Source organism: Panthera leo, chromosome E1 (genome assembly GCF_018350215.1).
Source record: "Panthera leo isolate Ple1 chromosome E1, P.leo_Ple1_pat1.1, whole genome shotgun sequence".
Classification (NCBI taxonomy): domain Eukaryota; kingdom Metazoa; phylum Chordata; class Mammalia; order Carnivora; family Felidae; genus Panthera; species Panthera leo.
Window position 1 is genome coordinate 60,413,158 of NC_056692.1, and position 25,545 is coordinate 60,438,702.

General features: G+C 53.8%; 1 protein-coding gene across 9 annotated transcripts in view; it reads right to left on the reverse strand.

Moving 5' to 3' along the window:
• Window positions 1-940: 940 nt before the first annotated feature.
• Window positions 941-25,545, reverse strand: part of CCDC57 (coiled-coil domain containing 57) — a 101,838-nt gene continuing 77,233 nt past the window's right edge. For all 9 annotated transcript variants that reach the window (XM_042917194.1, XM_042917196.1, XM_042917188.1 and 6 more), the window contains one exon: window positions 941-1,320. In XM_042917194.1, the coding sequence (XP_042773128.1) occupies window positions 1,118-1,320 (203 nt within the window). In that variant the 3' untranslated portion in view covers window positions 941-1,117. The remainder of the gene's footprint in view (window positions 1,321-25,545) is intronic.

Below are 25,545 nucleotides of genomic sequence, written 5' to 3' on the forward strand. Positions count from 1 at the left end.
GATGACGCCGTTCACATTTTACTCGAGGGCAAACTAAGCCACAAAGGCCACATGATGCATACAGGTCACACGGCAGCCCAGCGGCCCTCTCCCGTCCTCCCGGTTCAGTGACAGCCGGCAGCCCCAAAAGGGAAAGCCTCAGTGCAGAGCGCCCAGGCCACCTGAGGGCACAACCACGCTCTGCCCGGGGTTGGGGACAGGCTGTCTCCGTTTCTGAGCACGGCTGCAGGCAAGGAGTGCTCTGGCTGTGCCGACCAGGTGTGGACGCCAAGGGACAAAAAGGCTGAGGGCTCTGGATGAAGGGGGCAGCACAGGCCCTGGCCTCCCCCACGCTGACCCCCGAGACCAGGGACCGTGGTCCCAACTGCTGAGTTCACTGCAGAATGCGCCCGCGGGTGTGAGGGGTGCGCGCTCACGATGTGGGGCGTTTCTCGGGCACCGAGGTGTGGCCGTGGTCTTGCGGTGCTTGGAGCCCAGGGGATCGGGCGCCCGGCTCCAGGCATCTGGGCGTCAGGAATGCCTCACTGCGGGGTGCACGTGGGAGGCTCTGGAGTGACCCGCCGCCGTGGTGGCCTCACGGGGCCGGCTGAGGACCGGAAGGGCCACGTCCACCACAGCGGCTCCCTGACGTGAGCGCCCTGGCACGCAGGCCAGAGCTCGGGGACCCGGACTGGCCACGGGGGCTCACCCTGACCCCCAGCTTTCACTTCTCCCAGGAGGGCCCCTCACACACACAGCGCTCTGGGGATGCTCCGTGTGCGGGCGTTCTGCTCCCCGTGTCCCCCACCACCCTCAGCGGGCTCTGGGGGGGCCGTGGTGCCTGTGACCGCCCCCCACACCCCCGCCGTGGAGGCCGGCCTGGACTCCTCTCACGTGGCACTCTCGCGCTGATGCCCTTTCCCAAGGGGGACAAGCAGACGGCTCCACGGCCCAGAGAGAGCACGGGAGGTACGGGCTTTAATGGCTCCAGGCTGGTCAGTGGGGCACCTCGGTGGCTCTGGGAGCCTGCTCTGAAGCTCTCTGCCTGCACCCCACGCTCGTGCACACATGGGTGCTTGTGCACACGCACCCCTGCCGCGTGATCAAAGCTTGGGGCCCCAAGCTCCGACAGGGGTACTCAGTCCTTTAAGTTGTAGTTACGGATCTTGGGGGGCCTCTGGCAGCATTTAGTTTCTGCAGGGTGAGCCCTGGCAGTTCTGGCGGGCCTGGCCTTGGCCTGGGCTTCTGTCTTCACCCCTTCGATGGCGAGGGCAGCCTGTGCGCCCACGGGGCTCCCGTCAGGGTGTCTGAGGCTGTCGGCTGCTGGAGGTGCTGTGAGCTCTACCAGAAGAACAGCAAGAGAAAAGCACGTCACACCACAAAGGGCAGGAAGGGGCAGGCAGCCGGGTGCTCAGGAAGCTGGGCTCCCCGAGTACGAGCCGCTGTGTTTCTTGCCGGTGGGACCCACACCCCCACACTGGGCACTGTCACCAGAGCCCGTCAGCCCAGAGGTCTTTGCAGGGAAGCCGTTCAACGGTAGCAACTGTGCCCTGGGGTCCTGGGACACGAGGTCTCTGTGGGCACGTGCTCTCCAGCTGTACCGCAGGGCCCAGGCCTGCCCCTCCACTGGGCACTCTGGACATTTGGCCCTGAAAACGTCATCCCCTGCCGTGACCGTTTTGTAATGGGTCCCAGGGGGGTGCCGAGGTTAATGGTTGACTCGTGGCCGGTCTCAGGCGCTTCCCCAGCTGCCAGCTGCCCTCTGCATGCTGGCCATGCCTGCCAGGCACCTCCAGCCACCCAGCAGCCCCAACACACACGGCCAGGCACAGGCCAAGGACGCGGGAGCTGGACCACGCGTCACAGGCATGGGCTGACACTCCGGGGCCACCCTTCCAAAGCACCCACAACAGCGAATCTGCACTAGGGCGGGGTAGGAGAGTTTTGTCTTTCAAGCTTTTCTTATCTGCCAAGCTTTTAGAACTACAGATGTATTTCTTTTGTGCAAAAAAAAAAAAAAAAAAAAAAGAAAAAGAAAAAGGGAAAAAAAGTTGTTATTAAGCAGCAGTTATAAGAGACGAGCTAGAGTGGCTCCCTCTCGTGAGCTGGCCCAGCAGGTAGGGCCAGGACCTCCGGAGCCCCAGGAGGGTCCACGCGGGACGGGACCACCACCCCAGAGTGTACAGACGGGGAAAGGTGGGGTCTGGCAGCAGCATCTCATGCGTGAGACACATGGGGGACACGCGTGCCATCTGCCCAGGGTGGCTGAGCCCGTCACCCTGGGCCCGGCCAGCACAGGACTGCACACAGCATGAGCGGGGAACGCTGGACGGTGGGGACCCACCCGGGTGAGACCTGAGGACGGGCGGATGGGACAGAAGCGGGCCAGCCTGCAGCCGGTGATGTCCACTGCACTTCCCGATCGTGTCCCCAGTGCTGTGAGCTGCAGTTCGGGTCCCTGGCCCTCACCCAGAGCCCCTTCTGTCATCTCCAGCCACCTGGCTCCTTTCCCTGCAGCCTCCCCAGGGTCACACACCCTTAGGTCTCCCTCCTACGCCCTGGGACCGAATCCTGGGGCCAGGCCCTGCTCTCCTAGTGCCTGGCCTGCGGTCACCGGGGTCCTGGGGTGGGGCGGTGGTGCGCTTGGTCCCTGGACGCTCCTGTGCCCCTCTCTGCTTCCCAAGGCCATGGCTGCTTCTCTCTCATGAAGGGAGGGCCTGTGTCTTTGGTTGTCCAACCCCGGACCTGTTCCTCCTGTGCACATGCTCTCCCGGCCTGCATCCTACAAGCAAACCCGCAGGCTCGGACTTCCAGGCAGCCCCTTCCTGCTACCCTGCCCCCTCTCTGTCCCGTGATCCGCTTGGTTTCCTTCTGGAAGGCAGCAGCCAGTGGGGAGGGACAGGGTCACAACCCTGGGGGCTCCCCCCCCCCCGCAACAGTGTTGGCACCATGTGCGGCCTTGGGGAGAAAGGCCAAGAAGACCGCCCACGGAGCCCTCCCTGAGGAGGAGGCAGATTCCCCCAGGGCAAGAGCAGTCCGGGCTCAGGCATGAAGCTGGACAGGTCAGGCCCGTTCATCCCCAGCACACACCCCATGACCATGATGTGTGTCTTCCCTGCTTAACCTGAGGTGTGCCCTCGAGCAGGCCTGTGGCTGCTTTGTGGAAACGCGGCCTCCTCCACGCTGCCCTTTTGATCCCTGCCCGAGCCACTCTGCAGAGCCCGGCCTGGGATTTCTCTCTCTGCTCTGGTCCTCATCAGGCTTCAGTGTCTGAGCACAGGACTGGCCTCCTGTGTGCAGCTGGCCCAGCTCCCACCCTCAGGAAGGCTCAGCGAGCTGCCCGAGGCCTCCAGCTGTGAACCGGTCCCCGTCTCGGAGGCTCCCGGGACTCTATGTACACGGGTGGCGCTGGTCCCAGCTCCCTGGGTGCTCAGGGCCGCTGCTCAGCCCCCTTCTGACCTGGGGATGCTTCCTGGGGTTGGGGGGTGGGGGGCGAGCTGCCCTGAGCACGTGCCACCTGGGTCTCAGAAGACTGCCGGGCCCAGGGCTGTCCTCGCTCTCCAGAGCCTCCCCTGGGGCTGGGGGCGCTGCAGGCCTCAAGTCCCAGCCGTAGTCTTGGACACAAGGGATGAGGTCTCTTTGGCTGGCTGCAGCCTCGGCTGGTCCCTCCGGGCCTTCAGCGTCCCCTCCGCGCCCCCGCACGTCACCTGACACGCTGACGGACGCTGCTCCCACGGAAACCTCGCACCTGCTTCCGTGGGAGCCCTCGCGCCCCTGGGTTCAGCCCTTCTCAGTCTCCTTGCCCCTCATCCCAAACCCCCTTTTTGATTAGTGGTTATGAATTAGATTATGTCTTGCTCCCCAAAACCTTCCAAGGCTTCCCGGCGTGTTGGGATGGAACCCAAGCCTCTAGCGAACAGTGGATGTGGAGTAGCCTGGCTTCCCGACCCCGTGTGTCCGGAAGCTGCAAGCTTCTTCCCAGGGCTCTGGGCCTGACCTGAGTGACCCTGCAGGAAACTGCTGTCCGCCCTTGGTGCAGAGGCTCCGGGCACACATTCCTGGACTCAGCAGGTGGAGGGGGGTGAACAGGAGACCCCAGATCCTTCCTCGAGCTGCTCCTGGCCTTGGGCTGGGGGCACTGATCACAGACCAACCTCCTTGTGAAACATACCAGCATCTCCGTGCTGTCCCCTTCCTTCCTGAGGTTAACACCCAGCACCAACCCCTAATCGCTCCTTCCTAATATTTTCAGGGCTCCCCCTGCCCCCAGTTCTGAGCTTACCCAGGCCTGTCTACTGGGGCCTCTCAGTGTGGCCCAGTGTGGCTCCTGTCCTGGGCCTGGGAGCACACTGGGGCCCTAAGGAAGGGAATTTAGGGGAAATGCTCCGTGAGTACAGGCCTTGAAGAGAGGCCAGTTCTGGCCTCGTCCAGGGCCGCCTTGTCCAAGGTGGGCAGGCAGGACCTGGAGAGCAGTCTCTGCCTTCCATGTGGACTCTGTGCCCTCTCCAGGGCCTGAAGCTCAGCTGTACAGGAAAGAGGTGCTGAGAAAGGCCTGAGGTGGGGCAGGTGGGTGGCAGGTCTGTGGGTGCAGGGGTGGGGGGCAGGGCCAGGGCAGCCAGAACTGGAGATCAGGGAGGGAGCAGAGAGCGGTGGCCAGGAAATGAAGCCTGGCTTGCCCCCAACCTGGAAGGCAGAGGCGACGGCAGAAAGAAGCCTCTGGGCCCCAGAAGGGAAAGGAGGCACACAGAGCACGCTGGAGGTGTGCGAAGGCTGAACTGGCTTCCGGACACCGGGGCCGTGCTTGTCTCTGCCCTCACCCAGGACCCGGGGCTGCGTTCGGACAGCAGGCCTGTGAGGAGCTGGGTGGGGATGGCAGAAGGCCAGGGGCGACCAGATGGGACGGGGCGGGTTCTGATCTGCCTCCTTCCCACAGATCTAAGCCTAAACACTAGGTACACAAGGTAAGATTCGCACTGTGCACGGGGACAGTGGGAGGACAGTGGCAGGTCCTCTCCCGTCAGCCAGGCAGGCTCACCCTCTGTCGCTCACTCTCCCTCTCCCTCTCCTCTCTCTCTCTCTCTCTCTCTCCCTCTCACTGCTCCAGGCGGCCGGGGACCCTCACACGTTAGGGGCTGCTGGTCCTCATGCCCCCCCGCCCCTCCCCCCCCCCCCCACCGCCCATGGCAGTGAGCTGCCCTCCGCCTCTCTTGGCAGGGGAGCAGCTGTGAGCGGCTGAGGCAACACTCTCCTTTTCCACGAAAATGAGGCCCCTTGGGAGGACGGCCCCTCGGCCATGGGCACACAAGCTGCCATCGTGCTCAAGGCGCTGTGAGCCACTGTGGCCACAGGCATCCCCACACCGGACCAGGCCCTCAGGTTGCTCTCTGGACATCTGATGATGGCCTTCGGGACCCCACGGCGGCTTTCGGGTAGCCCAGGGGGAGGGGCAAAGGGACAGAGCCGCCAAGAGCAGGCACAGCTCCATCAGGTGGCCGGCAGGCCTCCTCCGCTGCTCCCTGTTGGATTCCAGCCGCGGTGGGCAGCAGGGCGGCCGGAGGTGGCTCCCAGGAGCCTTTCCCTTCGGCAGGGTTGAGCACGTGAGGACAAGTGTCACGTGTGCCGAGTCCCAACACGCAGCCAGACGGGGCTCTGAGCGAAGCTTTTTGTGCACACGCCTGCCTCATCCTCCACGGGGGCTGTGGTGACCCCGGCCTGCCCGCCACCACCAACCAACGCAAAGGGAAAGCGGGTGGCACCCACCCCCCAGGTAAGGAGCGTGGCCTGCCCTGGAGGCTGCCTGGAGGAAGCGGCCGAGACAAACTAACTGGAGACTCCTCTATCACGAGTTGAACTTGGGGCAGACAGTCCCAAGTCTGGGCAGTTCCCATTTGCCTGGCTCCTCACGGAAGAGCGGCCCCAGCCTCACTGGGGAGGCAGGACCGGGCTCAAGGCCTCCGTCGCGGTGCTGGTGCTTGGTAAATGAAAGCAAATCTGATGAATGTGTGCTTCCTCCCCCACCCTCGGGCCATACCCGCCACCTCTGGCCTGAGACGTGAGCCTAAGAGAAGTCAGACGGCAGGGCGGCCCTCTGCCCACGAAGCCCGGGGCCCCGAGCTCGGCTCAGCTTCCAGCCAGCTACCTGTGGGCTGGTGTGTGACACAGGAGGCCAGCAGACGGCAGGGCTGCAGGGACCGGTGATCTGGCCCAACCGGGGGTGCCCAGCCCAGGATCTGGGTGGAGGTTAGGTGTCCCGGGCTCCCGACTCCGTGCTCCCGGACAGCACCTGCTCCCATCAGTCCCGGCACAGCGCCTACCCCCTGGGCCAGCAGGGAGAGGGTCGGCCCCTGCCCAACCACTCTGGGAGGGGCCAGCGGAACCACGTTCCGGCCTCAGCGGCCTGCAGTGCTTCTGGGTGCTCTCCAGCGGACATTTCCAGAATAGGCTCTTCTACAGAAAAGGGGAGCTGGCTCCAGGGCCTGGGGTCACCATGTGGACGCCTAGGCAGTATCACTCTGGCTCTCAGAGGTGCAAGTTCGTATCAGAAAATGCAACAGCCTTCCCAGGAAAGGCCCTGTCTGCCTCCCGCAGTGATCGGGGACCTGTTCCCAACCTCCCCGGCTTCTGTGCATACTGGTTTAGGGGCACGTAAACCAGAGCAGTGAGCCACTACCATCCTGTGAGTCAGTGGCCAGAGGTTAGCCTCTCGGCCAGGTTAGCTCCTTTGTCCAGCACGTTGCGGGCAAATGGCCAAGGCTGCCGGTCTGCGTTAGCTCCCGGGTCAGTGAACCGTAAATGCCGCAGACAGGACAGCGCCTGGTGGGGTGTGAACCCCCGAGCTGGGCCCCCTTCTGCGGACAGCTGGGCTTCCCACTCGTCCACAGGGTTCCCTCATCCCCACGGGGACCAGGTCACAGAGTGAACTACGAAAGCCGCACATCCGTAGCGGTTCCCATCAACGGCCTGAAACAAAGGCATCCCACGTGCCCGTGTGTGACTGCATCGTCGGGACTGCGGTGACTCCGGCAAACTGAGCTACAAGTGAGGAGCGCGTGCGGTGGAGCCTTCCACGCGCCGGAAACCTGGTCACAGGAGCCGAAGACGCCCCGGAAATACCTGTCACTGTCCTTCCCGAGGCACAGGAACAAGCCCCTCCCTCCCGGTCACAGTCACGCTGTTCCTGCACCCACCGCAGGGCCGGAGGGTGTCCTCCTGGAGCGTGACGGCGGAGGACAGACTCTGGAGGAGGCAGAACTTACACGAAGCCTCCGCGTCCTTGTGCCGAGTTCTCAGACACGAACCTCTAAACACCTGCAGGGACTCAGACACGAGGGTTTGTTAAGCAAGGGGGAAACAAACCCGGTTTTATAGAAGGATCTACACTGAAAACCCTCTCGGGAGAAGTGCTGACATAAGGAGAGAAACAGATCCAGAAGAAGCTACAACGGGCCTGAGCAACAGGGAAATCAGAACCCTGAGCACGACACCAGCGACCCAACGTGAGGGTTCCAGCCGGTGGGGGGGGGGGGGGGGTCTCGGAACCCGGCAGGGCTGCACGAACGTGGTTCGGAATCAGTGACGCTAAGACAAAGTCAAAACACGAAACTTGTAACACAGCAGAAGCCAGCTGGACTTTTCCCATGAAAAACAGGAATGTGGAAGAACGAAACAAAGAAAGAAAGTAGAGCAGAAAAATTAAATCCCAGAGGTAAGAATTTAATAAATACAAATAAGTTAAACTTGCTAATGAAGACAAAAAACTCTCAGACTAATTGAAAAAAAAACCCAGGGTCCCATGAGATGTTGTGTGGAGGACCCATTTAAAATAAGACACACAAGGGGTGCCTGGGGGGCTCAGTCGGTTAAGCGTCCGACTTCGGCTCAGGTCATGATCTCGCGGTCCGTGAGTTCGAGCCCCGCGTCGGGCTCTGTGCTGACAGCTCAGAGCCTGGAGCCTGTTTCAGAGTCTGTGTCTCCCTCTCTCTCTGACCCTCCCTTGTTCATGCTCTGTCTCTCTCTGTCTCAAAAGTAAATAAACGTTAAAAAAAATAAAATAAGACACACAAAATTTAAAACTAAAAAAATAAAACACAATGATACAACAAGTGTCATCACCGGGGAATAAGGACTCTGTACTGGTCCAGGTCTGGCTTCAGAGTATATCTGAAAACAACTGACAGAGCTACAAGGGAAAAACAGATAATTCAGCACAGGCACATGGAGACTGTAACTTGTCCCTACTGCTCACAGACAGACAAACCCACACAGAGGTGGCAAAGGCTAATCGAATTGATTTGCCTGAGTTATCAGACACACAGACATCTAAACCGATGGGCAGAGAATAGAATTTCTTCTTCAGCAAATGGACCATAGGCAGAATCAGACCACATGTCAGACCTGCCATAGAGCAAGTCTCAATTCCTTCCAGACATAATGCAATAAAATTAGAAACCAATAGCAAACCCTCCAGGGTCCCTTCAGATGTGAAACTGACACCACATTACGGATTCATCCTTGCGTTAGAAAGGAATCCATAAAATGAATTAAGAACTATTCAGAACTGAGTCCCAGAATTTGCAGGACACAGCTGACACCCACTTCTTGGGGACCACAGCAGCTCACCCGCAAGGAGGTGAGCTATACTTCCAGCAGAAGAAGCCAGAGAGAAAGCAACACAACAAACTGAGGGGAACAAGACGTAAAATTGTGAAGTTAGAGGCGGACTTCGGTAAACCAGAAGCCCCGAGGAAAACCGCATACAGAACATCAGCGGAGCCCAAACTGTTGCCTGTGGTGACGAGAACTTCTGCCAAGACTGATCCAAACAAGGGGGAGCAAATAAACACAGCAGGGGATAACTGGGCACAAGTGAGCGTTAACAGCTACCCACTAATACACTGAGAAAACCTGGAAACAACAGAAAACTCCAAAATCACAACCAAAAGACAGCATTTGAAATATCCAGTAACTATTAAGGAAATTGAACTGCTGAGTGATTCTCTTGCCAAAGGCCCCAGGCTCAGATGGCTTCACAGGTGGTTCTACTGAATTTTCACAGAAACCAAATTTTCAAGGGACAGTATGTTTCCATCTTATTCAAATTACTCAGAAAAGTAAAAAAGAGTGCGAGATGCCTGGCCAGTTTTATTCCCAAACCACACAAGGACAACGCAAGAGACACAGGACGATTTAACTTGTAAATACAGCTACAAAAACTATATATAAACATTATCAAATCACATCAACCAAGTATTAAAACATAACATCGTTATCAAGTCAAGTTTACCTCAGTAACGCAAGGCTGGCTTATTTTCGGAAAATCTACCACCATACTTTACCACACTAATAAATGAAAAAGAAAATGTTTACCAGGATCAACGCCAAAAAAAAAACCTGACCAGGCTTAACACCTATTTGTGATGAAAACACTTAGTAAATCAGGGGCATAAGGGACAATTTTAGCTCGACAAAGGCTGCGTTTTAAAAGTGCAGCAATCACATTTAGTGGCGGACCCGGCCTCACCACCTTCGGGTTCACGAGTGGCAGAGATGCCCGCCGCGCGGGTGCGGGAACCTCTCCGGAGAACCGCACCCACCTTGTGAGCGTAATATCCGGAACGGCAACGAAACTCCAAACAAGACTGCCTCCGGTTTCGTAAGTGAGCGCTCGCTGGAACGCAGCCAGGTCCCTTATCACATCTGTGGCTGGAGGGGCTGCTGGTTCCCGGTGGCCTTTCCTTAGCAAGGGGACAGGGGTGTGACCTAACTGTGCAGTGTTCTCCAGAGATGGGATAAACCGCTTACGAGCCCAGAAAACCGATGTTACACCCGAAACTAATAGGAAATCGTTTGCCAGTTATCCTTCAATAAAAAAACCACAGAGAGAAAACGAAAGCGGGTTTGTTCTATAAACTGGGCTTAATGTTTTTTTTTTTTAAGTCGAGGTACTTCTTCAAACCGGATCTCGTGCGCAGGCCTGAGGTGTCGGCAGTTCGGGCCGGGACGAGGGTAGGAGCTCGAGGCTCCTTCACGCTCGCGGCGGCCCAGGGACTCCTGAGGCCTGAGCGGCCCGGGCCGCTGGGAGGGCCCTGCCTGCGGTAATGGCCTTCCCCGGGGAGCTCCTAGCTTCCACCGTGCGGAGTAATTAGGAGAGCCGGGTAAATAATAAGGGTTCCGCAACCAGCAGATGGTGGTGTCACCGTGGGGGAGCCCGTTCTGCTGTGACGCGCTCGGCTGCCCTATGCTAGGAACGGAGAACAAATGCATGGCCGTGGGGCAGGAGAGACTGAACGGCGACGTTCGCCGGGAAACTTCACCGGACCACGGCCGCTCCCTGATGTGTGGGTGGCGCTGACCGCAGCTGCTCCTTATTTTAGAAAGTTTCGGGGCGCCTGGCTCAGTCGGCTGAATGTCTGACTTTGGCTCAGGTCACGACCTGTGAGTTCGAGCCCCACGTCGGGCTCGCTGCTGTCCGAGCAGAGCCTGCTTGGGAGGTCTGTCCCCCTCTCTCTGCCCCTCCCCCACTAGCACGCGCACACGCATGTTCCGTCTCAAAAGTAAACGTTAAAGAAAACAATTAAAAAGTTCCTACTGAGTTACAGCTTACAGGCAACAAAATGCGCCCATTTGGGGCACCTGGGTGCTTCGGTCAGTTGAGCATCTGGCTCTTGATTTCGGCTCAGGTCTTAATCCCAGGGTCACGGGATTGAGCCCCATGTCACACCCCGTGTGGAGCGTGGAGCTTGCTCGGGTCTGTCTCTGCCTCTGTCTCCTTCTCCGCCCCTCTCCCAGACTCAAGCTCTAAAAGATTTTTTTGACGCGCCCATTTTTAAGTGTACATTTCAACGGCGTTTATCTACGTACGGAACGTTTTCATCACCCTGCAGCCCCAACCAAGCACTGACCGGCCTTTTGTCGCTACTGGTCAGACCGGCCTTCTAGAATACACTAGGTGCTTTTTAAAGTCTGGTTCTTCCGGAGACCAAAGAAATGTTTCTTGGGATTCATTCATGCTGTCTTGGGTATGCTAGCTCTTTTACTTGTGGAGCAGCGTTCCGTTACACGGCGGCACCCTTGGGTATCCCATCCATCTGGGGGTGGGTACTTGTGTCGCCCCCTACGTGGGCAGGTCATGAATGAAGGTGTTGTGAACACTGATGCTAAAGTCTCCGGGTGCACGGATAGTTCTTTTTTTTTTCTATTTGAGAGACAGCGTGGGCAGGGGAGGGGCAGAGAGAGAGGGAGAGAGAATCCCAAGCAGGCTCCGCGTTGTCGGCGCAGAGCCCGATGTGGGGCTCGAACCCACGAACCGTGAGATCGTGACCCGAGCCAAAATCAAGAGTCAGATGCTCGACCGACTGAGCCACCCAGGTGTCCCAGAGCTTGGATATTTCTATTTCTTCTGCACGGTTACCTCAGAATGGAGCGGCTGCGTCGTGCAGTGAGCGTACGTGTAACTTTTTAAGAAGCTGGCAAACCGCTTACCAGAGTAGTGGCACCATATTGCGTGCTGCCACAGTGTGCGTTTGGGTTCCCACTGCTCCACATCCCTCTACCACTTGATATTGTCAGGCCTTGAAATTCTTTTGGTCATTCGAGCCAACGTGTAGGGGCACATCGTTGTGGTTTCAACGTGCATTTCCCTGATAACCAATAATGTGGAGCATCTTTTGTGGGCTTATTGGCCACCTAATTATCTTCTTTTGTGACGATTCACTGAATTCTATTCCTGAAACCAATACTGCACTGTATGTTAACTAAAATTTCAATAAAAACCCTCCAAAAACCAAAAATACAAAAAAATCTTTCAAAAATTGTCTTTTCAAGGAGTTTCGCTGTATTTTATTGTATTTGTTTCTTATCGACTTTGTATGTTCTGGATACACGTCCTTGACGCACACGGCGTCTCTCCCAGCCTGAACCTTGTTTTCCCGCCATCCGCACGGCGCCACTGGACAAGCGGAACTCTGCACTGTTGATGGGAGTCCCACCTATCAGTGTTTTCATTTATGGTTCAGACTTCTTGTACCCCAAGGGATCTCTCTCTGCCTATCCAAAGTCACAAAGATTCTCTACTGTGCTTTTTTTTCTAGAAGTTTTATAGTTTTAGCTCTTATGTTTAGGCTTATAATAGATTTTGGCTTTTTTTTATTATTATTATTTTTTTAACGTTTATTTATTTTTGAGACAGAGAGAGACAGAGCATGAACAGGGGAGGGACAGAGAGAGAGGGAGACACAGAATCGGAAACAGGCTCCAGGCTCTGAGCCATCAGCCCAGAGCCTGACGCGGGGCTCGAACTCACGGACCACGAGATCGTGACCTGAGCCGAAGTCGGACGCCTAACCGACTGAGCCACCCAGGCGCCCCGGCTTTTTTTTTTTTAAGCAGGCTTCACGCCCAGGGCAGAGCCCGACGTGGGACTTGAACTCACAGGACCCCGAGTCAAGACCTGAGCTGAGATCAAGAGTTGGACGCTCAACCAAATGAGCCCCGCAGGCTTCATTTCTGTATTTGGTATAAGGGAAGGGTCGGGGTTCATTTCCCCCCCTCATGTGCATGTGTAGTTCTTCCAGCACAATTTATTGAAGCAACTATCCTTTCTCCTTAAATTACCATAGAATCTTTGCATTAACCAAAAAATCAGTTAGTGTGTGTGTGTGTGTGTGTGTGTGTGTGTGTGTGTGTGTGTGTCTACCCACTCCTCCCTGGACATGTATACACTTTGCCAAAACCATGCTGTCATGATCACTGTGCCTTTACCCTGAGTCTCACAATTAGGTAAAATCTTTCAACTGCATTCTTTGTCGAGACTGCTTTGGCTATTCTACATCCTTTGCATTTCTGTGTAAGTTTTAATTTTTGATCCCAATTTTAAAAAGCCTGCTGGTTTTGACTGGGATTGTGGTAAGTGTATAGACACATTTTGGAAAAAATGACATCTTCACACCGAGTCTTCCAGTCCATGAAGATGGTATGTCTCTCCATTATTTAGGTCCTAATTTTCTCTGCAATGGTCTTCTTTGGTGCACAGATACTTCGTTTAGTATATCCCTAAGGACTTCATAGTTTTGGATGCTACTGTAAATGGCATTCTTATTGCCTTCCAATTCTCATTGCTATGTACAGAAAGATAACTGATGTGGCACCTTGACCTCGTATTCTGGGCCTTTACTAAAGTCGCTTCTTAGTTCTCATAGGTTTTTTTTTTGTTTTTGTTTTGTTCTTAAGGCTCCTTAGGATTTTCTATGTACTGATCACACAGTATGTGAATAAACACAGCTGTACTTCTTTGGCACTCTGCGTGTCTGCCCCCCCCCACCCCCACTCTTGTTCTGCTTTATGCCAAAGTTGGGGCCGGCAGTGCCGTGTGGGGTGGAAGTGGTCAGCGCTGGCATTGCCTTTGCCCTCGGTGATACGCCAGCTGCGGGTTTTCTCTAAGAGCCCTTTGTCAGACCAAGGGAGTTCTTCTCTAGCCTGCATCTGCTGGCTTCCTCCTCTTCTGGCCTGCTCACCTTTCTATTTCTTCTTGAGTCAGTTTCGGTAACTTTGGTCTTTCGGAGACTCTGCCAATTTTATGTAGGTCAACTTGTCAAACTACCGGCACGTGGTTGTTCTTCTTCCAGTGTTGTCTCCTTAATATCTACAGGACCTACAGTGACATCCCCCCCTTTCACTCACGACACAACTTGTAGAGCCACCGTTTTATCTGAGTCAATAGCACCGCGCGTTTGTCAGTTTTGTTGATATTTTTCAAAGAATCAGATTTGGTCTGATTTCCTATATCATTTTTCTCCTCTCTATTTCACTGTTCCCCACTTTTACCCGTATTCTTTCCTTCGATAAACTTTGGATTTAATCTGTTCTTATTTTTCTAGCTTTTTATGGTGGAGGTGTAGATTACTGACTTTAGACCAGTGTTCTCTCAAAGAAGCATTTAGAGTCTTAAGTTTCTAACTACTACCTGTGATTTCTTCTTTGACCCATGAGTTACTTAGAAGCGTTCTGTTTAGGGGCGCCTGGGTGGCTCAGTCGGTTAAGCGTCCCACTTCAGATCAGGTCATGACCTCACGATTTGTGGGATTGTGCCCTACATTGGGTTCTGTGCTGACAGCTCAGAGCCTAGAACCTGCTTCAGATTCTGTGTCTCCCTCTCTCTCTCTCTGCCTCTCTCCTGCTCACACTCTATCTCTCAAAAATGAATCAATGTTAAAAAAAATTTAATAGAAGCATTCTGTTAATTTTCAAATTTTTTGGACATTTTTTCTGCTCTGTTCTTGATTTCCAATTTAATAGTTTTGTGGCCAGTAAATACAGTCTGTATGATTTCAATCTTTTTAAATTTACTGAGACTAGTTTTACGGCTCAATATATATGGCCTATTCTGTCGAATGTTCCACATGCGCCCGAAAAGAATCTGTATTCTGCTGTTGTTTTTAGAGGGGTCCACACCTGTCATTTAGGTCAGGCTGGTTGACAATGTTGAAATCCTCTATATCCTCACTGATTTTTCTGTCTACTTGTTCTGTTGATTACTGATAGAGAAGTCCTAAAGTCTCCAGGTATAATTATGGACTTCTCTATACAGTAAAACCTTGGTTTGCGAGCATAATTCGTTCTGGAAACATGCTTGTAATCCAAAGCACTTGTATATCAAAGAGAATTTCCCCATAAGAAATAATGGAAGCTCAGATGATTCATTCCACAACGCCAAAATATTCACATAAAAATGATTACAATACTGTAATATAATACAAAATAATAAAGAAACTACAAAATATAAAGAAAAAACCAACAAACTAACCTGCACTTAACTTTGAAAAACTTAGTGGCTGGTGTGAGGGAGACGAGAGGAGGGTTATTGTGTAGGACGACTTTCACGATCGCTAATGGAATCAGTGCTATCTATTGGCTCAATGGAATCTTTTTCTTTTCGCACAGTTTTAACTAGAAACCTATCAATGACATTTGCTTTTGCCCCCTTTTGAGGCTTTCACGGAAATGTGACATTGCATTGTTGTTAAACACTCACTGCTCGCACTGTTACAGCCTTATTCAGGTGGTGCTTTTCTATAAGATTTTGCACTGTTTCCCACATTTTACACATCTCCCTAACCTCATTTGAAGTGAGGGATTCCTCTGCCCTTTTCTCCTCCTTCTACGCAGACAAGAGGCAGACGTAGACTTCTTATAAAATCTTGCCGTTTTGGCCACTCACGTATCTCGTTCGTACTTCTCGATGATTTTCTTCTAAACTTCCCCTGTAAGCATCTCCTTCTTCTTACCCCCTTTCTGTTCAACCTTTTCCTGCATGGGGGCCGTTGTATACACTTACACGGATGTTGACTCAGTACAGTATTAATAACCTCTTGTCATATTCTGGATTTAATGTAACTGGCAATGAGGCAGCAGAGGAAAGGGTCTCTATCTGCAGGCAGCCTGACCTAGAATGAAGCAAAGCCTTCCTAAGCTCACTCTTGTCCGGAAAAGCAAAGGACTGTCCACAGGTGCTTTGAAGTGACAAAAATACACTAGTGCCAGTTGTGGGCACCTTCCAACGTTCTGAAAAATCACTGATTTCAGCCAAATACCGTGGTCTGAGACCCAGCATCTGAGCATGGGAAATGATCACCCACAGTCCCGCAGCGAGACAGGGAGAGGGAGAGGGAGGGGGGGAGGGACCAATGGTTCAGCTGTGATCATGTGACGTTCGGTGTCACGTATGACTCGTATTGTAAGACCTCACTGGTTTATCGAGTTGAAATTTATTAGAAACGTTTGCTCGTCTTGTGGAACCCTCGCAGAACAAGTTACTTGTGACCCAAGGTTTTACTGGATTTCCTTTCGTTTCTGTGTTTTTAAATTGCATGTGTTTTACAGCTCTCTTATTAGGAGCACACACATTTAGGATTGTTATGTCTTCCTGATGAGTTGACTTCTGTATCATCATGAAACGTCCCTTTTTACCTCAGGTTAATATTCCTTACTGGGAAGTCTACTTTGCCTGATGTGAAATAGCCATCCAGCCTTCTTAATCTGTATCTACAATTAAAGTGGGTTTTTTTTTTTTAATCTATCCTGGGAGTGTGCACGTGCGTACAAGTGGGGGAGGGGCAGAGAGAGAAGACCGAGAGAATCCCAAGCAGTCTCCATGCTCAGTGTGGAGTCTGATGTGGGACTTGATCTCACGAACCCGTGAGATCATGACCTGAGCCCAAATCAAGAGTCACACGCTTAACTAACTGAGCCACCCAGGTGCCCCTCAACATGATTGGTTTTAAATGCACCTTCTTGGGGCGCCTGGGTGGCTCAGCCGGTTGAGCATCCGACTTTGGCTCAGGTCATGATCTCACGGTTTGTGGGTTCAAGCCCTGTATCGGGCTCTGTGCTGCCAGCCCGCAGCCTGGAGCCTACTTCGGATTCTCTGTCTCCCTCTCTCTCTGTTCCTCCCCAGCCCACACTACTTACCTTTCTCAAAAATAAATAAAGATTAAAAAATAATAATAAAATAAATGTACCTTCTTGCTAAATTGTTTTCTATTTATCTTACCTGTCCATCTGTCCTTTGTTCCCTTTTTCCTCCTTTTTTTGGCTACATTTGGGCTGATTTTTTTTTTTAAGATTCATTCGTTCATTCATTCATTCAGAGAGAATCCCAAGCAGGCTCCACACTATCACTGTGGAGCCTGATGCAGGGCTCGATCTCATGAACCATGAGATCACGACCTGAGCCGAAACCGAGAGTCAGGCACTTAACTGACCAAGCCATCCAGGCGCCCTGGGATCGATGGTTTTTATTCCATTTTGTCTGCAACACCGTACTACTGGCTATACTTCTTTGTTGCTGTTGTTTCCTCTCGTCTTAGAACGGCTGTTCTGTGGTTTCCAATGTGCGTTTGTAACTTCTCTCGTTCTGCTGTGACACAACGCTGCACAATGTCATGCGTGAGAGCCTCCCAAGGGCACACCTCCTCCTCCCCTTCCCACGTGTGCCGTCTGTCATACGTTTCGCTTCTGTACATACGTCACAAGCCCCATAACACACTGTGAATGGATGTATTTTAAACGATTGGTGTTTAAAGAAAAATGTAGGCCTCTCCGCGTTCCTCTCTGTTGGCCCGGGTTTCCATCCGGTCCCTTTTTCCTTCAGCCTGAAGAGTGCCCGCTAACAGTCCACGTAGTACGGGTCAGTTGGTGGTAAGTTCTATCAGATTTGTTGGTCTGTGAAAGTTCTTATTCTGCCTTAATTTTTGGAGGCTATTTTTGCTAGCTATAGAATTCTATCTCGACAGCTTTTCCTTTCTTTCGGCACTTTAGGATGAGACTTTGTCTTCTGGCTTGCACAGTTTCTGAAGAAAAGTCTTCATTCCATCTTTGTTCATCTCTATGTGATGTGTCCTTTATTCTTCCTTTGACTCCTTTTTTTTTTTTTAATTTTAACGTTTTTATTTATTTTTGAGACAGAGAGAGACAGAGCATGAACGGGGGAGGGGCAGAGAGAGAGGGAGACGCAGAATCTGAAACAGGCTTCAGGCTCTAAGCTGTCAGCACAGAGCCCGACGCGGCGCTCGAACTCACGGACCACGAGATCGTGACCTGAGCCGAAGTCGGCCGCTTAACCGACTGAGCCACCCAGGCGCCCCCCTTTGACTCCTTTTAAGATTCTCTTTATCACAGATTCTCAGAAGCTTGATTACGATGCTCCCTGGGTGACAAGCTCACGTGCGTGTTTAGCCAGCTGCTTGGGGAAGCTGCACTTCCTGGGTCTGTGAGTTAAGAGTTTGCATCAAATTTAGGGGAAAATCTGGTCATTCTATCTTGAAATACTTTTTCTCCCCCTATCCCTCCCCCTTCTGTTAGACTGATGGACACTGTCCGTCATGGGGACAAGGCTGTTCTCTCTTCCCCCATTTCTCTCTTTGTGCATCATTTAGGACAGATTCTATTCCTATTCCTTCGAGTTCTCTGTTCTTCCTTCGACCATCTTTATTCTTGGGTTAATTCCATCCAATGAGCTTTCTTTACCAAATACCAGAGTTTTCATGTCTACAAGTTTTGTTTGGTGCCTCTCCTGTTTTCAATCTTATTATGTAGATGCTTTTTTTTAAATACTTAGATACAGTCATTCCGGTTCTTTAAACGTCTTTGCTTGTTCCCTCATTTCTGTTATTTCTGGGCCTCTACTGACTGGTTTTCCTCTTGCAAATGGATCACGTTTCCATTTCTTCATGTGTCTTATAATTTTCGATTAGGTGTTAGGCACTGTAATATAATATTTTCTTGAAAAATATTTTTGTTCTAGAATGCTGGGTTTTGTTTTGATAGGCAGTTAGGTTCCTTGGTTGGTCATTTCAAAGACTGTTTTTAAGCTTGCCTAGGCTAAGTCTACGTGGGCCTTCATTCCAGAGATACCCACCCTACTACGGACGTGTGACTTCTCTACGTCTCCACTGAATGAAGCTGCTGATGGGGACTCAGCACTCTGACTGAATATCTCCCTACCCTGTGAGAGCTCTGGAAATGGTTCAGCTTACAAGTCGTTTGTCTTTCCTTTGCCTGGAACTGTGGAGCTTTATTCTATACAGCTGGGGCTAACACGCAGTGAGGACTCAAGAGAATGTCTATGCAGGTTTCTGGAGTTCTCTTCTGTATATACCCTCCTTTCTGGACTCTATCCTGCAACTGCCAGCCCCTTCTGCCTTCCCAAACTCCAATTCCCATTTCCCCAACTCAGTACGGCTTCTGAGTTCTATTTGGCACCCCCCTCCCTATGATTGCAGCCCAGAAACTGCCTTCAGACAGAAAGCCAGGGGGTCCTGGAACTTGCCTCATTGGTCTTCCTTCTTTTACGGACCACAGTCCTATGCTGTTGGCCAATGTCCAAAAACAGTCGTTTCATATATTTTGCCCAACTTTCTAGTTGTTTATGGAGGGGTGTTAAAGTCTAGTCCTTATAACAGCCTAGCCTGAAGACGTGAGGGCTAGCCGTGCTGTGGCCCCAGAATACGTACCGCGGAAGAATAAGCCGATTTCACTATTTCTTAAAGTATTTACTTTGTTGTAAAAGTTATTTCAATACCAGTCGTTTCCCAAGTGGTAGTAAATGTTTCACCACAGTACGGTCAAGAGAAGAGCCAACAAAGATCTACTTGACGCTTCTCAAGAAGTTTAGAGGATACTCTGCACTTCTTAAAAAGCCTCAGGTTATAATTGGCGTGGGCAGGCAGCTGGCGTGGTTCACCCGTTCAGAACACAGCGCCGCTCCCTCCTTTGACCAGAACGCCGTTCTGGGACCTTCTTTAGCCGTGATCACAATGGTGCTGAGGGGCGGTAGACGCCAACCTGTGGCGATTTCACTGGTGTGCGGGCGCTCACACCCACTCCTGTCCTGACAGCGGTGACAGGCAGAGCCAAAGAGAGAAAGGGTGCTGGGCAGTGAGGGCAGGACCTGTCACCCCCTGGGGTCCTGGGACCGTCACAGTCACAGTGCTGAATAAGTCTCCCCGCTCTCGTGGACAGCTCCCAACCCGATCTGCCTCACGAGGTCTCTGCGGCAGTGGTCGGTGGGCGTGTGCGCCAGGCCCTCCAGTGGGAAGCAACTCGCCCTGTTCCCAGCTTGTGTTCCTGGAGCCCAGCCAACGAGCCCTGACTGGCGATTGCATCAGGACATCTTTCTGGTGCAGAGGACAAGCCCTCCCCGGCCCTAGCTGGCTTCCTTCCCCGTGGCTCGGGCTGCTGGTCTCTGAGCGAGGTCTCACAAGGCTCTGCCGCGGCTGCCCACCTCACTGCCGCTCGCATTCCAGAAAGGTTCTCAGACCCGAGGAGCGTTCTCTGGTTAGTGTGCCAAAGAACAGGATGTAATGTTCCAGGTGCGTTTACAATGGGACCACAAGCTGTTCTCTGAGATCACCTACTCTATGTGATTTTAAGCTTTTCTTACTTATCACAAGGTGGCTATCACTCAAAAACAGCGCTGGGCCATCAGCCTGCCCTCCTGCGCTCAACCAGAAACGCAAACACGACTGTGGGGCGGTCAGATGGCAGTATTCCTGGTCTTGATGGTGTGTGGACAAGGTAACTCTAAGGTCCCGTGCCTACAGTACGTTTTCATGTCCTCAGAGCCACGGCCAAATCAATCCGATTTCAGAGGAAGGTCCAAAGCACACGCATCCCTCCAGAGAAGGCGTGGAGTGGTCTCTGCTCAGGAACACAAGGGGACAGATGAGATGGCATCCGGGGGCCCACTCAGCCCTAGCCAGAGGCAGGCGACACACCGCGGGACGGACAGGTGGACAAGGCCCGGAGGGCCTGCTGCGCTTGCCCTGCAGTATGGTCACGCGGGAACGTACCGCGACCCTCGAGTAAAGGGAACCCCAGTTATGCCAGCAGTCACCTGACGCCCCGGTCTGGGACGGCCCTTGGCCACAGGCCGGGCCTCTCTCTGGAGCCCACCCGGCCGATCTGGCCGGTCCGGGTCATCGGAGCATTTTCTTTGTCTTTTGTCAAGCGTGTAAAATCGTGAACGTGGTAACGCGGCTCCAGCTACAAGACCACACACTACCAGGCACGGCTGGATCTGGCTCACCGCGGGCGTAGCTCGCGGACTGAGCTGTGATTTGGTCCACACTCTGGTTTTTTAATTAGTTGCCGATTTTCAATAACGAAAACATTCTATGTAAAAAGCAAGATTTCCAGTTCTTTTGGAAAACGGGAAGATCTGGCTTGTCGGCCATCTCCCCCCGAGGAGCAGAAGCACGATGGCATCATCCCGGACGGAGCACACCCGCCGGCCCGTCGCTGCCCCACACGGTCAGCACGGCCCCTGCACGCCTTCGCCCCGCCGCCCGCTGCCTGGGGCCTGCGGGCACCCGCACCCGGGACTCGTCTGGCCCAGTGGGCTCAGGGTCTGAAGTCCGACGGCTCCGACTCTGGTCTCGATCCGCTACCGGGGAGCTGGGAGACTCGGGCGAGCAACCTAGCGTTTCTGGGCCTATGACTCCACCTCTGGCTGCACGGCCCCGACCTCTGGCCTCCAGTAGCTGCTGCGGGAGGCCACTGCCGGGAGGCTCACACCCACCGTGTGCAGCAGTGGCCAGAGGCTCCACAAACGTTTGGGCTGTGAACAAGAGGGGGCCATTTTTGTTTTTTCTGGATGGTCAGGTAACAACAGCCTGGCAGTGTGGTTACCTGAGTAGGTGTCCTCTCTGTCGAGAGATCTATAGAAGTGTTCTCACTACACAGGACTTAAAATTAATTCTGGAGTAGTAGCTGGTTGATAGCATCATGTGTACCTTTTCTGAACATTTTATGCAATCCTTCTTAAGGGGACAAACGTTTAATTTCAAGAAACACGAATGTAATTTTCAAAAGAACAAAAATTAAAGAAAAAGAACCCCAACATTGCTCGCTTTAAAAGCTGTAGTCCTCGCCCTTCATCGTTTTTGATTCCGTCATCCTCAGTGGGGGGTGAGGGTCCCTCCACACACGCTGGGTGTGCTGTGGGACCTTCTCAGGCCCCAGGGGAGACATCTGGGGAGCTCCCTCCACCAGTACACAAGGGGCAGAACACGGAGAACACGGTGGGTGTTCAGTGGGTGAGGTCTTGAGGTCTTGAGGACAGACCCCGCCTCCCTTTCTGGGGGAGTGTGACCCCCCCCCGCCCCAACACACCCCGGCTACATTCCTCAGGAGCTGCCTGCCATTATCAATCTGACCTCTGGGACAGCCTCGGCCTTTCTCCCAGAGGCCCGCCCCTGTTCCAGTCGGGCCTGTCCCCTCGGGAACTCCAGGAGTGCAAGGGGGGCTGGGGACCTCTGGCTGGGGACACCGGCCTTGGGCAGGAGCTCCGTGCCTCGGGCGGGTTTCCTCACTTGACAATGGGATTCCAGTAGCTCTGCAGATGGGTTTACTACTGTGGGGGTGACTGCATTCATTTGTAAAAAACAGATCTCCGGCCCGCCGCCCCCCCCCCCCCACCGACCCCAAGCTGGGGCCCAGTCCCTTCTAGAGCACACTTCTCTGTCCCTGTGTGTTCTGACTGTCACAAATCACAGCGAACACGCACTTGCTGCTAGCTTTCAGTCACCTTACAATGGGTACGAATCCTAACAACATGCAAAGCACACAGAAGGCGGCCAGCTTCACCCACAATTTAAAAACTGCAAATTCAAGCCAATAATGAAATACATTTTTCATCTGCCAGATTGGCAAGAAAGAAAATGCCGGATAAAAACACAGCCGCACCAGAGTGAGGAAAGACACTCTTACACCCTGCAGCCACGAGCACGAACGAATCGGGCCAATTTTTCGGGGGCGATTTGGAAACAGCTTGCAGAACTCCAACCACTCACACCTTTGACCCAGTGATTCCAGATGCTATTCTGACGACACCCTCCCACGGCCCTCCCTCCACGCCGCGAGCTTCGCTGCGGCACCGCCTTAGGAGCTAAGACCACAGGCCACCCGAAGTCCGGGCATACAGGGCGGTTAAAGAACGTCCTCGCGCCCCACGTCACCGAACTACCCAGGACGGGGTCGAAGGAGCACGCTGCCTACCGGCACACGTCCCTGAACACAGCGGGTGCACACGCGTGCTCGCCGTCTGCTTCTACAGTCACAGAGCGCAGGGCAGGTGTGGAGAGGGGCAGGGGACCCGACCGCTGTGGTCAGAGGGGGCAGGGGGCGCGGGGCCTAACTCCTCCCCAACAACCCCAGGCACCATTTCATTTCCCAGCCACACGGAGGCGTCACTCCTGACCCGCCGAGATCAGGAGCCCCCTTTGCTCCAGTGGGCGTCCCGCACCCTGAGCGCCACGGCGTGGCTGGGCCGCCTGGGAGGCGGAGTGGTCTAACCACCCCTGGAGCGGCTGCGTCATACGTGGCCCTCCCAGATGTCCCAGCACCCGGCGTCGCCTTCCGGGTGGGGCCCGGCTTTCCGAGGCAGGTGCCGCTTTGCCGGTGGGCCCGACAGCTGCCTTGGCTGAGCGCTCCTGTCCTGACTGATGTGGATGAGCCATTGCCGTGTGACTGACCTTGGTCATCTGTCAACCCAGTCTTTCCAATTGGGTTGTTTTTGAAGTTAAAAAATAATCATTTTAGAAACACGTGATTTTTCTTTATTTTTTTTAAAGTTCACTTATTTGTTTCGAGAGAGAGAAAGAGAGCGCACGCTATCAGGAAGGAGGCAGACAGAGAGGCAGAGGATCCCTGTACTGTCAGTGCAGAACCCGATGCGGGTCCTGATCTCACCAACGAGCTTAACCGACTGCGCCTCCCAGGAGCGCCAGAAATGTGCGATTTTTAAACCACTAGATACTCAGTTCCAATTCTGTACATTTTTAGGTTTGATTTTAAGCCACTGAACTCTGCGTGGGAGGCATTTTAGCGTGTGGCCGGCACTGCTGGTGGGCAGTCGTGTGCCGGGCCATCCTGTGTCGGCCTCTCCTTACGTAACATATGCCCACAGCTAGAAGGTTCCTGCTGTGTGTGGCCTGCTCCCCGTGCATTTTACTGGCCTTGAAAACCACTCACTTCGCTTCAAGAGAAACTGTCCGTATTTCAGTTAGAATTACACGGACTCCTTAGCGTAGAGAAAACAGCTTTATAGTATGTAATACTCCCATCCAGAAGAGCTGACTTATAAAGATGTACTTTTCCCACAATGCCTGGTAGGGTCTCTCATCACATGGTTTTCCTGAGAGCACAGACCGCTGGGCTGCAGACTCAGGGCCTCCCTGGGCTCCATTCTCTCCAGTCACCTCCCTGCTCAGCTCGACTGAGCACCTGTCGTGCACCTGCTGTGCTAGCCCTGCCCCAGCGCCAGGCTGTCCCAGGACGGAGTGGGGGCGGGGGGGGGGCGGTGCGCTAGTGCTGAGGGAGGGGAGGAAGCCAGCTGGAAGGTGATGGGCCACAGGCAGGTGCTCTGAGAGGATGGTGGGGGGGGGGGGAGGTGTCCAGAGGTGTGGGCAGGAGGGGCCTGGGGTGCATGGGGCTCCGGGGAGGGGTCGGAGCCCCAGGCTCTGCAGCAAGGAGAGAGGACAGAAGAGTAGGGTCAGGGTCAGCGTGGAGCAGGGGTGGGGGTGGGGGGTCAGGAGAAGGGGCCGGATCCCTCGGGCAGGGTGGAGAAGGGGGGGCACGGCGACCCCGAAGTCCTGGGTGCAGTTGTGGGTCCGGACCCCAGGCACCCGTGCAGACCCAGGGGGTCAGGCTTGGGCTCAGGCCCTGCCCCGGGATAGGGTTGCAGCAGGGCCTGGCCAGGCCTCCTGGGGCAGTACGGAGGCCAGGAGGGGCTCTGGTCCCACCTCAAAACCAAAAGGAGTACGTCTTTTCAGCGCCAAGAGCCAAGCGCTTGAGAAATCCGTGTAATGGAAGCAATCCTTCATGTTATTAAGTGCAGATGTCAAACACTGTTACACTATCTCAATATTGTTTTTAACTTTTCACGACTGCTAGGACTCACAGTTTGTTCCTCACAATGCACGGAACACTTACAAAAGGAGAAGACGCTTCATCCCAGGCTCTATAATGGAGCCTCTAGATTGCCTGTCTGGACGGATCGCCCACGTTGTACTTTATCATAAATGCTTACGATCACAGGTTTACGTCCGAAGCAGAGTTACTGACTTCCTGAGAGTATCACTGAAGAAACCAGTAAGGTTTTAAAAAGTATTCTGAGGGGCGCCTAGCTGGCTCGGTGGGTGGGGCCTGTGACTCTCGATCTCAGGGTGGTGGGTTCAAGTCCCATGTTGGGCATAGAGATTACTTAAAAATAAAATCTTTAAAAAATGATGATAAATAGGGGGCACTTGGGTGACTCGGTTGGTTGAGTGTCCAACTCTTGATTTCGGCTCAGGTCATGATCTGACAGTTTGCGAGTCTGAGCCCTGAGTCAGGCTCTTACTCTGACAGCACGGAGCCTTCTTGGGACTCTCTCTCTGCCCCTCCCCGGCTCGTGCATACTCTCTCTCTCTCTCAAAATAAGTAAACACTTAAAAATAACAATAAAAAAGACGTATGCTTACAGAAAGTAGAATATCATACAGATAACTCCGTTATGCATACTCGAACAGTCAACACATGAGGGGAGCACAAAGAAACTCTGTAGACAGTTGGAACGACCACAATGCGTTCATTCCAACCTTTCCTCCCGCCTCAATGCTTCCCAGGGTGAGCCAAACATATCTCTCCTACTTCTCAATCCCAAAGCGCTGCTCATAAAGGGCAGGGGCGACAGGCCCAGCCCCAGCCGGTGTGTGACCACCCTCCCCTGCACAGACCGTGCTGAAGGCCCGCCCCACAGCCTTCCTGGTTTCCTTGCCGAGGCCCTGCCTGCTGTTCTCAGGCTCTGAGACAGTCCCCTGGTGGAAGACGGTCTGTCTGGAGCTCTGGGGAAAACACTTCCCTTCCCAATGAAAAGAAAGAAGTGTGGGGAGAGAAGCGGGCCTTCTGACGTGAGGCTCGGAGCTGCTGCAGCTCTTCTGGACCATTAGGAGGAGACAGAGCCCCAGACCAGCCAGCCCCTGGCTCATCTGCCTCTGGGCTCGACACACAACTTGACGGACTCCTATGTGT